Source organism: Prinia subflava, chromosome 1 (assembly GCF_021018805.1).
Source record: "Prinia subflava isolate CZ2003 ecotype Zambia chromosome 1, Cam_Psub_1.2, whole genome shotgun sequence".
Classification (NCBI taxonomy): Eukaryota; Metazoa; Chordata; class Aves; order Passeriformes; family Cisticolidae; genus Prinia; species Prinia subflava.
The window spans coordinates 133503386-133516827 of record NC_086247.1 but is presented as its reverse complement, the minus strand read 5'-3'; the positions used below and the strand labels follow the sequence as shown (position 1 = coordinate 133516827).

The 13442-nt window shown below is 38.5% G+C and overlaps 1 protein-coding gene across 1 annotated transcript in view; it reads left to right on the top strand.

Annotated features, from left to right (window-relative positions):
- The window catches only part of CUBN (cubilin), a 142219-nt gene that overhangs the window by 80420 nt on the left and 48357 nt on the right, over nucleotides 1–13442 (top strand). The window contains exons 33-42 of the mRNA XM_063413067.1: nucleotides 295–411; nucleotides 2660–2773; nucleotides 4348–4476; nucleotides 4767–4899; nucleotides 7827–8032; nucleotides 8967–9148; nucleotides 10750–10939; nucleotides 11613–11810; nucleotides 12143–12289; nucleotides 13131–13321. Of these exons, the coding sequence (XP_063269137.1) occupies nucleotides 295–411; nucleotides 2660–2773; nucleotides 4348–4476; nucleotides 4767–4899; nucleotides 7827–8032; nucleotides 8967–9148; nucleotides 10750–10939; nucleotides 11613–11810; nucleotides 12143–12289; nucleotides 13131–13321 (1607 nt within the window). The remainder of the gene's footprint in view (nucleotides 1–294; nucleotides 412–2659; nucleotides 2774–4347; nucleotides 4477–4766; nucleotides 4900–7826; nucleotides 8033–8966; nucleotides 9149–10749; nucleotides 10940–11612; nucleotides 11811–12142; nucleotides 12290–13130; nucleotides 13322–13442) is intronic.

The following is a 13442-nucleotide window of genomic DNA, read 5'->3' as shown; positions in this document are numbered from 1 at the left end:
CTGGGCTATGAACAAATAAAAACTATCAGATCTAAAGTCACTCTGGCTTCTTGCAGATGGTCAGCCAGGTGCAGCATGGTGTGTGGATCCAGGTCAAGAAAGTGCAGCCAGTGCTGAGAACTAATCCTTAAATCTCTTCTTCTGATCAAATATTATTGTGGAATTTATTCTCATTTCATGCTGATGTACCATATTACACTTCATCTATTCATTTTTGCTACAGAATCTAAACAAGGTGATTTTTGTATATAAATATTTATATATGTATCTATATCTTTGTGTTTCGTTCTAAAGCATGTGGAAGTTTCATAGAGTCCGATTCAGTTGGGGCAGCAATTTCCTCTCCTCTGTATCCTGCCAAATACCCAAACAATCAGAACTGCAGCTGGATTATTCAGGCTCAGGAACCATGTAAGTAAAAACATCTTTTATAGTTAGTTGGGATGACTAACATCCTCATCTTCTTTTCTGTAATAACAATGTAAAATTCCTCCTTTATTTCTTTAGGAAGTTCTGCATCCTGGTAGTTGATGCGTGTGGCTCTCCCAGTCTGTCACAAGTCAGATTTCACTGTAAAAGATTTAGTGCATAGCAAGGAAAACAATTTACAACTTTGTCATCTTAGCCAATTTACTGTGACTGAAGTGTTACAGTTATAAATGAGGTGTTGAATACCGTGTGAAGTTGGATTCATGAGAAAATCTAAGGGTTTTCATATAATTAAAACACTTGCATTTAGCTGACGTTGTTCTGGTCCGGAGTTTTCTAGCTGGAGTTGTGTTACATTAAATCTATGCTGTTAGCATTAAAAAAAATAGATTGAATTATGAGAAAAGATACACAGAAATTTGATTTCAAATACAAACAAAAATATATAAATAAACTGTTGTTATGTGCATAGATACATTCTCAGCTATGCACAATTTTACACAGATTTATGATTGATTGTAAAACACCAAATATTTTCCATCAGATACTGCTACTACCCTTAATAACCTCTATTACCTTTACATTGTATAATATTTCTAAAAATAATTTGTATGTGTTAAATCCTATAAGTGTCCTAATATCCAAATTTTAAATAGCAATTATTCTAGTTCAGTAGTACATATTATATTTAGAGAGTGTTAAAATCCTAGAATGTTTCAATCATGTTTATAAGTTTATTTTGCTAGTTTATAAAGCAAACATCAATTTGCCAAGAAAAGACCATAACATAAATCAGGAGATAAGCAATTCTTTTGTTAGCATAGTTACTTATACAAATAGGATGTCCATGAAAAGGACATCATCTGACCTGTTCATCACCTATACAACATTTATTTTAAAAGACAAACTTTCCCTGGATTCATATTGAAAACTCATACATGACTGCTGTCTCCTGAATTACATGAGTATGAGAGACCATAAAAATGCTGTGTAAGAAGCAGTGACTTCCTGCACTTACCAGCAGGACCCCCCCATGCTTCATGTTACAGCTCCATATGGCTTCATTACACTGTCACATGGGATTACATAAATAAATAGCATCCATCCACTGCATTGCACACCCATGTCTGGTAGATTTAGCCAATGGCAGGCCATAGCAGCGTTCCTGCTCTGCTTTTACTGGGAAGGCCAACAAGTCTCCTGCTCTGGCCACCCACTGTGTTTTTCCTTTTTGCTGTGTATCCTGAGGACCTGCATTGATAGCTGTAATTGAGTGACCAGACAGGACACAAAGGAGTGTGGAGCATGCGTATGCAGCTGAATGCCAGTCAGCAGCACCCTGCTGAATGCAGCCTGGGCTCCATGTCTGTCATTTCAGCTTATTCAAGACAATTGAGTGGGGCTCAGTGAGAAGCAAAATATTTGTGTCAAATTCAGCTTTGTCACTGTAGGGGAAATCTTGGTTATCATCTAAATCGTGAGACGCTTTCTGACCCACTCAAACTGCATGGAACCCTAAAGCCAGTAGTAACTGTCCAGGACTGGTGTCAAGGACAGCTGCTCTTCTGCCAACTGTGACTACACCTTTGTTTATATCAGACAAGCAAGAGTAGCAGGAGAGTCAAAAATACCCTGAATCAGAAATCCTCTTTTTCATTATATAGCCTGCAGTCCAAGAGTGTGGAAAATCCAATTCTGTACAAGTATAGCTGAGGGTAGTTAATGATCCTTTGACCAGTCCAATTGATGAGTATGGAATGTTGCAATATGAAAGAAGCGGCTCTTTCTAAGCCTGGAGCAGGGCACATTTGTCCAGATCTATGGTATAGATCGCAAAGGGACAGCAGGTCATGGGTGTGTAGAAATAAGTTTTGTTTCTGAATGTCTCTAGATTTTCCATGTTTTATTTGCTAAAGTTTTCAGTATATAATGAAGTTGTCCAGAAACAAGGAAACTTAGATCCGTGTGTATATGCTAAATCCTGTCCTTCAATATTAGTTGAACTAGAAAGTACTGGAAGGCACTGAAGAGGTTTACCAGGACCTTTGCACTAAAGGTTAATGCACTTACATCTAATTCATTCAATATATCATGAAAAAAACTCTAGTTCAGATGATATGCTTTATGGGGTCTGATTGACTTCAGGGGAATAAAAGAACATTTGTTTACATGTGCATATTTCTTTGTGAAATTAAAAACTTCCTAAATTTTTGCTCTTTGCTGTTGCCAGTCAACCACGTCACACTTTCATTTACTGACTTTGATATTGAAAACGACAGACAAAACTGTACAACGGATTTTGTGGAGATTTTAGATGGGAATAACTATGAGGCTCCTCTTCAAGGTATTGTACCTTTCCCTTGTGTATTTCTAATATATAGAACTACACCCAAGGTAAGCAGGAGAAGATTTTCTGTTCATGGTCTCCTGCTTCATGGATTTTCCTTGATAACAGAATCTCCTTGGCCTCTCTGGCCAGAGGAAATTGAGAATGAAGACTAAGTCTTCAGTGTGAACAGCAGAGTCCTCCCAGGCCCTGACTCTGCTCCTACTAACCTGCAGTTTGGTGTTGACTCCAGCTGCCTTTTCTGTCCTCCTCAGCTGAACAATACTGGGAACCAAGCAATTCTGCTTAAACTGAATTTCCAGTTAACTGCACAAAAATATAACATAACTCACAAGCACAGCAAATAAGTGCAGTCCGTGCTAAACAGATAAGGAAGCTGCAGACTTCTGGGAGCAGAAAATGGTTTTTCATAAAGCCATAAAAAGCCTGATTTTTCCACGCTTTCCTGAATTTTCTACAGCTTTCTTCTGACTTCTCTGGACAGTACCATTCCCTTCAAGTGCCAGGAGCAGCCTGAAGAGGCAAAATTCAGAGCCCAGGCCACAGGGTGGTCTCAACTCTCCTCATATCTCTAGGGCTTGCCTCTAATTCTTTTCTGGAAAATTCAGAATATCTCTGTCTTATTATATCTCCCTTACTCTGCTTTTGTACGTGCTCCTTTGTTGGGAGTGGGACTGCAGTCAAATGGTTTGTAACTAGGAGCAGAATTTATCTTTTTGTCTCCTATCCTTGGCTTTCACTCGCCAAAAGGACTTTTTAGTACTTAAAGGGGATATATAGGAAAAATGGTGAAAAACATTTTAGAAAGACATATTGACATTATTGTGGTTTTAAGCTAAAAGAAGGTAGATTTCAACTAGATATAAAGAAAAAAATTATAATGAGGGTGGTGAAATACTGCAACAAGTTGTCCAGAGAATTGATAGACACCTTGGAAGCATTCATGGTCAGGCTGGATGAGGTTCTGAGCAATCAGCTCTAGCTGAAGACGTCCCTGCTCATTGCAGGGTGGTTGGACTAGATGACCCTTAAGGGTTCCTTCCAACCCAAAGTATTCTATGATTCTGTGATTCTAGCTGTTATCCTTCTTTTTACTGTCAGATGCCTTTTTGACAGATTATGACTCATATTCCCAATCCCCATGTTACAATCCATCACAAGAGAAACGGTCTGTTATTTTTCATTTATTTTTAATCATAAACCAATTGAGTGAAATGGAAACTGCTGTCAGATATATTTGATAGGTTTTGTTGGGGTTTATTTCCAATTAGGCAGTAATTCCTCTTTTTTTTCATATTTATTGAAGGAACTCAATGACAGAATAGCCAAGGATGAGGGTGTCTGGAGCGCAGGAGGTCCTTTTCTGTTAACAAATATTGCCACAAGAGTTGAGTTTTGTGCAAATGTAATGGAGTATTTCTTTTTTATGTAGATTGAATTGACAACCGCAATTGTAAGCAAGAAATCTTACTCCTTCTTGTTGTCAGGCATTAACCCCAAATGTTAAATTAGCAGTGATAATTACATGCTGAACACTCATTTTTTTCCCTCTCTGGTCTGCTCTCTTTCAGGCCGTTACTGTGGCACTACTTTGCCACACCCTATCACTTCTTTTGGTAATGCCTTGGTGGTGAATTTCATCTCCAACAGCAACATTACTGCCAGGGGCTTCCATGCCACCTATGCTGCATCGACATCATGTAAGTCCATAAGAAAGGTGCTACTTCCTTATGCTTCTGACTTTTCAGAAAAAGAAGAGATCCTTTACCTCTTTTTCTCTCTGCCATTTGATTTTTGAACCTCCTCTGCATCCCTTCGTCTTTCTGGCCAGTCTCAGCAAGTACATCAACAAGCTAAAGAACAAAGAGACAAGGAGAAATGCTTTTTTGATTAGCGAGTGCTCTGTCTCTGTCTCTGTCTCTGTCAAGCTTTTTTGTTGTTGTTTTAATGCCATCATTTCCAAGCCTCTGCTGTCTCTTTCTTGTTGCAGCCTGCGGGGGTACTTTCCACATGGACAGAGGAGCTTTCAACAGCCCTGGCTATCCCGAGTCATATCCGCTCAACAGCGAGTGTGTCTGGACAATCCTCAGCTCCCCTGGCAACCGGCTCCAGCTGTCCTTCATGTAAATGCATTGCCAGGGGTCATTGTTCAGCCTTTAACAGACCTGAAGGAAGGATGCTCTGTGTTTATTAGGAAATGTAATTACCAAATGATAAAGCTGAAACATATTTTTAGAGTAACTTGGAAAAAGAACACAGCAGGGGTTAGTTGGCAGCTTGCAATCAGTGTTTCCCTGTCTTAATCATTGCTTATATTAAGGCATATACAGCATTACATAAATAGGTGGTTTATTATTTGAGCAGCATGGGATGCTGAAGAAGCCAGTTATTACTCACTTATAAACAAGAAGAGGAAATTTAGCATCACTCTGCCTTTTCTTTACAAAGGAAATGTCTACAATGTAAAGATTCATTTTAGTGTTTGTTATATAGATGATCAATATAAAGGGCCTAGATATTCCACACATTATAGAGTTATGCCTTCAGAGGGATTTTGATGCATTTATGAGGTGGGCGGAGGCAAACCTCATGAAATTCAACAAAGTCAAGTGCCAGGTTCTAAACCTGCATCAGGACAATCCCAGATATGCCCACAGGTTGGGCAAAGAAGTGATTGAGAACAGCCCTATAGAGAAGTACTTGGAGGTGATGGTTGATGAAAAACTCAACATGAGCCACCAGTGTGTACTCACAGCCCAGAAAGCCAAAGGGATCCTGGGCTGCACCCAAAGGAGTGTGGCCAGCAGGTCAAGGGAGGATTCTGCTCTCATGAGATCCCACCTGGAGCACTGCATATGGTTGTGTTGCCCCCAGTGAAAGAAACACAAGGAGGCCACAAAGCTGAAAAGGGGACTGGAGCACCTCCCTTGTGAAGACAGGCTGATAAACTTTGGGCTGTTCAGGCTAAAGAAGAGAAGGCTGTGTGGAAACCTCTTAGCAACCTTCCAGTATCTGAAGAGGGCATACAGGGAAGATGGAGAGGGACTCTTCATCAGGAACTGTAGTGACAGGACAAGAGGCAATAACTGAAAACAGGCAGGTTTGGACTGGATGTTAGGAATAAATTCTTTACTGCGAGAGTGATGAGACACTGGAACATGTTGCCCAGAGAAGTTGTGGATGCCCCAAACCTGGCAGTGTTCAAGGCCAGATTGGATGGGGCTCTCGGCAACCTGGTCTAGTGGAAGGTGTCCTTGTCTGTGGCAGGGAATTTGGAACTACTTGATCTTTAAAGTCCCTTCCAATTCAAAACATTCTATGACTCTATTCTGAGATTCTAAAGTTGATGTTAAACTCTTCAAAATTTCTCCAGCAGTTAAAGCAGAGGACCTACAACAGGATTCAGAAGATTATGTGATGGAATTTTGTTTTCTCTTCAATAAACTAACTTTCCTTTGAACACTTCTGACAGGAAAGTCGTGTGGAGAATAATGTGGAGTCCTTTACCAGGGCTGTTATGTTGTTCTTTACCCATGAGGTAGATTTCTAAGCCTCCTCATTTCCGGGCATCAAACAGTAGCTGCTGCCAAGAAAGAGAGCACTGACCTTTAGCAAAGCTTACCAAGAATGAGCAGGAAAAGAAAACGAACTCCAAAACCTGCATTTGCAGTTAATCAGAACAAAAGGAAAGTTTTTCTGGTAACACACTGACTGCATAAGGCACAACTTGTTAGGCATGTGCTGATTCACTAATGCAATAATAAGGACATTCTATTCCTTCATTACTCAGTGAAGCAGAGAAAAAGCACTACAGCCTGAAAACATTTTCCAAAATGTTTTCCAAAAGCTTTAAAACATTTTTCAACATGCTACAAAATAAGCAGTAACCTTTCAGAAACAACCCAAAATTCTAGTGTGCAGCAGAAACTTTCAGTGGAACGTACATTCACTTATATAAAGTACCACTGAGTAGATTTTAATTCTTTTTCTTCAGTTACACATTGCTGAAAGGCAAGCTGAAAATATTGGAAAGCATGGAGTAATTGTGTTAGAAAGCACTATTTGTTTTATTTCATTTAATGTTAGGGGGTTATAAAGTTTTGTTGGCATGAGGCATTCATTTTCTTCAGCTCAGTCTGAACTGAAATATCTATCTTGCAATGTGAGGGTTAGCTTTAAATTGTTTTGAAATATAGCCAGATGAGTTGGTTGGAACCATTTCACAGCATGGTATACCAAACACATATGACTATATTCAAATCTGAAGGGGAGAAGTTGTTATCAGAGTATCAAAAGCATGAACATTTAAGGCATTGGTTATTAGAGGCACTCTCTAGAATCTTTGCTCTGTATTCATAGCCTGCTTCTGAGAACCATGTAGGTTTTCATTTCACTTAGAATAACAGATGATTTTCAGAACATATTTAGCATTCAGCTTGGTGCAATAATTAAGAATTTATAATTTGATTACTATGTCTCATTCCTTTTCTATGGTAAAAAGTAGTTTAGAAGAGTTGATAACAATCATTATTTTTCACCCAGATCTGTAGAAGTCAGAGAGGTCAGAGAAACAGTAATATTTTAGTTCTGGAGAAACTGCTAAGGGATTTCTGACCTCTGAGGTGTTAACTGCAACTAAATTAGCAATTGTTTTCTCACCACAGAGTGTGCTGAAATAATACACATAGGAAGGGGCTAAAATATTCTCTGCACCCAACACTCATTGGATTTCTGTTAAAAATCTGGATTATATCTCAGGGTTTTCTGAATTTCATGGTTGTTCTTGGAGAATCAAGAAATTTTAAAAGGGTTTGAGTACTCTTTAAAATGTTTAACTCTGTACACTGAAGCTCTGTTATAAAATAAGGGTCTGGGATGTGAGTGCCCTGTATTGGTGGCCTTGGCAGGTGCTGAGGGTTTTGTTGCTGCCCTTTTCTTAACTCTTACAGTAGGATACCATCTACAGTGGGATTAATGGCCTGGCAGGCCACACTCTGAAGTATGTGCTAGTCATATGCATGCTAATGCTCTTCTACTGTTATTGAAACAGAGCATTTCAGGTGGAGCATAGTGATGGCTGCACCAAAGATTACGTGGAGATCCGTGAGGGGAGTGACACAGGCAGGCTGGCAGGACGATTCTGTGGGAACTCCCTGCCTTCAAATTATACATCAACTGTTGGACATGTCCTGTGGGTCAAATTTGTCTCAGACAGTTCAGGCACGGATGTTGGCTTCAGGGCCACCTTCTCTCACTGTAAGTAGATGTGATTTGATTGAAAACTATTGTCCTTTCTTAGTATTTCTGAAGTTATTCTAAAAAGTGATTGTTTGGTCCTCTAAAGTCTATTAGAAAATATTTGCTGATGTCAAAATGTCTGTAAATTCACTTAAATATATTTCGTAAAATATCTGCTGAATGTAAAGGGTTGCTCTTAAACATGCCAGAACATAATTCATGCTCATGTAAGTATATCATATTTATTAGGCAATTGGCAAATTATGAAAAAAGTATTTCTTTTCCAGCTTTCCATTTTGCTTTTTGAGTGTGACAGTGTCCATCTTCTGATTTGGATCTAGTTGCCATCAACCAGGGAGCAGAATTAGAAAACAAAAAAATTATGCCAATTTATAGATCCAAAATTTCAAGGGACCACTTGAAACATCAATCTGACTTGCTGCACGAACAAACTGCTGAAGCTAAACATCCGCAGACATTTTGATTATGCAAGCTAAACTTCTAATAATTTTCTTTTGAGATTTAACTCCTTTTCAAAATGAATTATCAATAGTTCAGAATTATTTTTCACCAGAAGTGAAGTCAGAATTATTTTTCATCAGAACATGTACAGGAATTTAGAAAAAAAACTTTAATGCTTTTGGGTAAAAATGAACATAAAGTCGTCACAGCCAGGGAGGAGTTTAGATGTGCTGTCTTCTCACTTCTCCTACAGGTAGACCTACATGGTTCAAATGGGTAATTTCCTTCAGAAAAGGGAACACTGCATCTCTTTCAAAACAGGAAAATAATTAGATGTGCATCTTAGAACTGCCTGAGACATATCTTACAGCCTTATAGCATTTTCTAGTCCCAAGTAAATTAAGTCAGATGGGCTTAATTTAACTCTATACAGTGTTTCTTTTACTCTATGTGAATTAGAGGCATTAATTGTCTCTTTCTGGTTTTTCAGTGTATGGAAATGACATTGTGGGAGGCAGAGGACAAATAGCTTCCCCACAGTGGCCTAGAAGTTATCCTCACAATTCGGATTACCAGTGGCGGATAAGTGTTAATGCCTCACAAGTTATCCACAGCCGTATCCTGCAGATGGATATTGAAAATCATCCTAGGTGCCAGTATGACCATCTAAAGGTGATTTCAGTCAGAGAAGTTATTTTATTTCAATCAACTTTAATAAAATGGTTAAACAGAGAAACCTACAAGATGAATGGGGAAGCATTTATGAGGATCTGGTGTGGCATATTGTTTTTGCTATGTTGTTGTCCTTTCAATAATTATTATTTATAGGAAGAGTTACATGCTCTTTGGCTCCCTAACAGATATTTCCAATCTGTAAGTTTGAAATTTACTAAAAATAAGTTCTCAGTGATACAATCCTGAATATTACTATTCAAGAATTTCAGGTCAGATACCAGACTGAAATTTGCTCCTTGCTGGTTCAGTTAAAGACAACAGTGATAGTAACATCACAGTGCTTCTAAAAATAAGTTATTTTAAAATCCTGCACAGACCAATCCTTTATTTGTATCTTCTTTGCTCTCTGCATCAGTAATTTGGCTTCTGGTGGTAGAAATGTGCATCTTTCTTGCAGTTTGATTGTTTTTCTGTACCCCCCTGTAACACACTCTAGGCAGGTTAAAAAATAGAATCGTGGAACAATTTTGAGTTGGAAGGGGCCTTTTACAGGTCTAGTCCAACTCCCCAGCAATAAGCAGGGGCTTCTTCAATACAGCACTCATGGTGCTAAGCAAAATGAACAACAGAGAACACAACTTCTTTCTGAACTCAGCTAACATAACTATTTAAATAAGGTAAATCTCTTCTTGCTTTCTTTTTTTTTTAAGCAGTTAATTAATCAATTATCCTTTTTCTTTGTATTTGAGAAAGTTAATACTAGCTCAATATTTTCAGTTCATTATTAATATAATGACATTCAAATGTAATATTAGTTCAAAAGGGAATTAAAATCTTTTCTCTCATCTCATGTCATATATTAACAACATTTTTTCTCCTAAATCAGCCTACCTTTCTTTGTCCCTCTGAAAACAAAATGAGTTTTTTAAACCAGCTAGATGTTTAGTGCATGTAAATCAGCCTAACCTTTAACCTGACTCAAGGATCAGACCATTAATGTAATGTTAATATTTATTTAATAATTCACCTCTTTCTCTACTGGACATTTTTACTGAGTAATAATGAGAAGAACAAAATAAGCTTGAAGGGTGCAAAGGTGAAACATCTTGTAACCAGCCAAGATTTTGGGTTATAAATATATACAATAAAAAAAAAAATCTGCATATTTATCTGATAAAACTCAAAATACATATGTTCCTCAGTGGGGGGAGAAAAGATAAAGGAAAAAAAGAAAAGTAATTCCTTTTCTTTTCCCTGCATATCATGGGGTTTTTTTCCCATCAAGGATAAAAATTGTACCTGTAGACTTTTTTTAAAGTGGGATGTCATTCTACATCCCCAAAGAGCAGCCCTGTGGTAGGGAATGAGGTGAATTTGATGACTTCCATTCAGATCCTTCTTCTGTGAAAGCTTCACTTTTAACAGCATACAATGGAAAGGGAAATTTTGTTCCCTTAGAGAGGTTTCTCTCTTACTTGGATTTGTTGAAAGATCCCTCACTCATTTAAAGAGGGTAATTTTCCCCTTGGAAATTTGCTGAGTATGGGGCAGATGAAAATCTGGCTGTGTGAGGAACAGCACTGTTATTCTCTCTGCAGGTGTATGATGGGCCCACAGTTCATTCTCGTCTTATTGCAACATACTGTGGTGCAGATCCTGCTTCTTTTGCCTCCTCTGGCAGTTCCATGACAATCCAGTTCCAGTCAGATTCAACTGTGACTGGAAAAGGCTTTCTTTTGGAGTGGGATGCAGTGGATGCTTCTGCTGTTACACAGACCTTTTCTAGAGGTGGGTTTTCAGTGAGTTGCACAGTTACAAGTGGTACAGCCAGTGATACACTCAACTCTACTTAAAGAATTCCAAACCAACTTCCCCCCAAGAGGAAGCCCAAATTATCAATGAGGGAAAGCTTTCAGTGACATTTTAATGAACATTTTACTATCTTTTAAAAACAATTTATAGAGATTCCTAGATATACTAATTTACAGTGTTCTAAAAATAAGCATGTTGCTAGAGGACAATTTTTCATTACATAGGTATTTAAATTTAAACATTTGTTATGCTTTCATGGAAAATTATCCCTCTTGAAAAACCATTCTAAATCATTGGCCATTGTGATATGAAACGTGCACAATAACTTATGTTAAACTGTGGTAGATGCTCTTAGGTATTTTGTTAGATATTCTTCAAGATAAAATAGGTCACCTCATTGCTGCAGCAGGTGGCACAGGAACATCCTTACAGATGAGGATTTTCAAGTTTTATACTTCTGATCCAAACTGAAGCCGAAGAATTCCTGCATTACTGTAACTACATACATCATTGCTGTGTGTGATGATGTGTGTAGTTACAGTAATGCTTTACATCCTTTATTATAGGACTGTCATCTAATATTACATGAGTGGTGTACTCAGTTTAAAAAGAGGATTCTTTCTTTTTTTTGTCTTCTTGTCCATGACAGGCGCATGTGGAGGGTCTGTAACAACTGAAGAAACACCTTCATTCCTTTTCTCACCGAACTGGCCAATGAATTACAGAAATCTTGAGGACTGTATGTGGCTTATCAGAGCTCCTGGATCCACTGTGGAATTCAATATCCTGGCACTAGACATAGAATCTCACAGCTCATGCAACTATGACAAACTTATTATCAAAGATGGTGAGAAGCCAATCTTACCCTGCCCTGACAGGATGCAGTAGAGACCCAAGGTCCAAATACCTCAAATTCTCATCTCCACTGAGCTTAAGCCATCTAGATAGCAGTGGGAACACGCCCTAAAACTGTACTCTTCCTCTATTCTGAGCCATTCTGCTAGCTGAAATAAAATTAGCAAAGTCTAGCAAAATATTTGATGATCTATAAAAATATTTCTAAATCTGTAAGAGGTTAAAGGTCTTGAAAAGCACCTTCCTGAAAGTGTGAGCCACAGCAACAAACAGGCAGATGTGGACTGATTCAGTTTTAACACCAACGTGTTCTTTTCATCTCAGGAGACAATGGTCTTTCCCCAGTACTGGCTACTCTGTGTGGACGAGAACCTCCTGGGCCAATAAGATCAACTGGAGATGCAATGCTCATCCACTTCTTGTCAGATGCAAGTGTCACTGGAGCTGGGTTTAATGCCTCTTATCACAAAAGTAAGACTAACTTCTCCCTCAGATAAATGTCTGCCTTGCTGCTAACAATGGGGTAGGAGACTCTGGCATTTTAAAGAGCTGTCTGCAATTTAATTAATCACACACATGTAATTATTCACTTCTCATGAATGTGTGTTAATAAATTTCTGACTCTACAAAGGTAAAATTTGCTATTTTTCCAGCAATATAATGCAACAAAGCATGATTCAACCCAACCAGTCACTTCTCAGAAGGAAGAAAAGTGTGTGCCTAAGTTTATAACAGCTCAGCTGAAGGGTGAAAGAATGCTAAGGAAATAAATGACTCAAAGCAGAAAGAGACAAATGCAGAAAGCTGTATAAATTCTAGCAGGAATGCCATCAATTTCCAGCAACAGTCCTCCCACACAAACTCAGGAATGATGACAGATTCCTGAATGGGCTCAGGCACCAAGCAAGTGTTAGGACAGCAGTGACAATAAGAACAAGTTTTTCTGACTAGCAGCAGGAGTAGATGGCAGTGTTTTGGTTCATGGCTAGAAGCAATGTCCTCAGACAGGGTAATGATAAGCTCATGCCATGGGAGGTCCTTAACATTGATGCCTGCTTATTCATCTTCTAAGTCTGAGAACAGCCTCATGGTCAGAATTTTGGTGTCATCTTGAAATCTATAAACTTGTGTTTTGGGAGATCATTCATCATGTGCATTGCCATATGGCCCTCAGCTCTTCATACACTCATTTCAACAGTTATTTTAACCCATCACATCTTTTAGGAGGCAGGGTTTTTCTCAAAGTGAATAGATGAATATTTGATACTTTTGGGTTTTCATCTTTGCTTCAACTTTTATATTTTTTTTTCAGGTTGTGGAGGCTATTTGCATACAAGCAGGGGTGTGATAACATCCCCCAACTACCCTCAAAACTATTCCCCTAATCTAAATTGTTCCTGGCATGTAGAGGTAACCACTGGATTTATCATTGCTGTTCATTTTGAACAGCCTTTCCAGATTAAGAGCGAGGATACTTCCTGCACCCTTGGAGATTACGTAGAGGTGAGGTTATTGACTGAGCCACCAAACCCTCAAAGCTATTAAAGCTATTGAATCTTACAGATTTCAGTGTCAGTAAAGCAGCTCAAGATGTCATGGGGTGCAAACACCAAAGAGAAATACC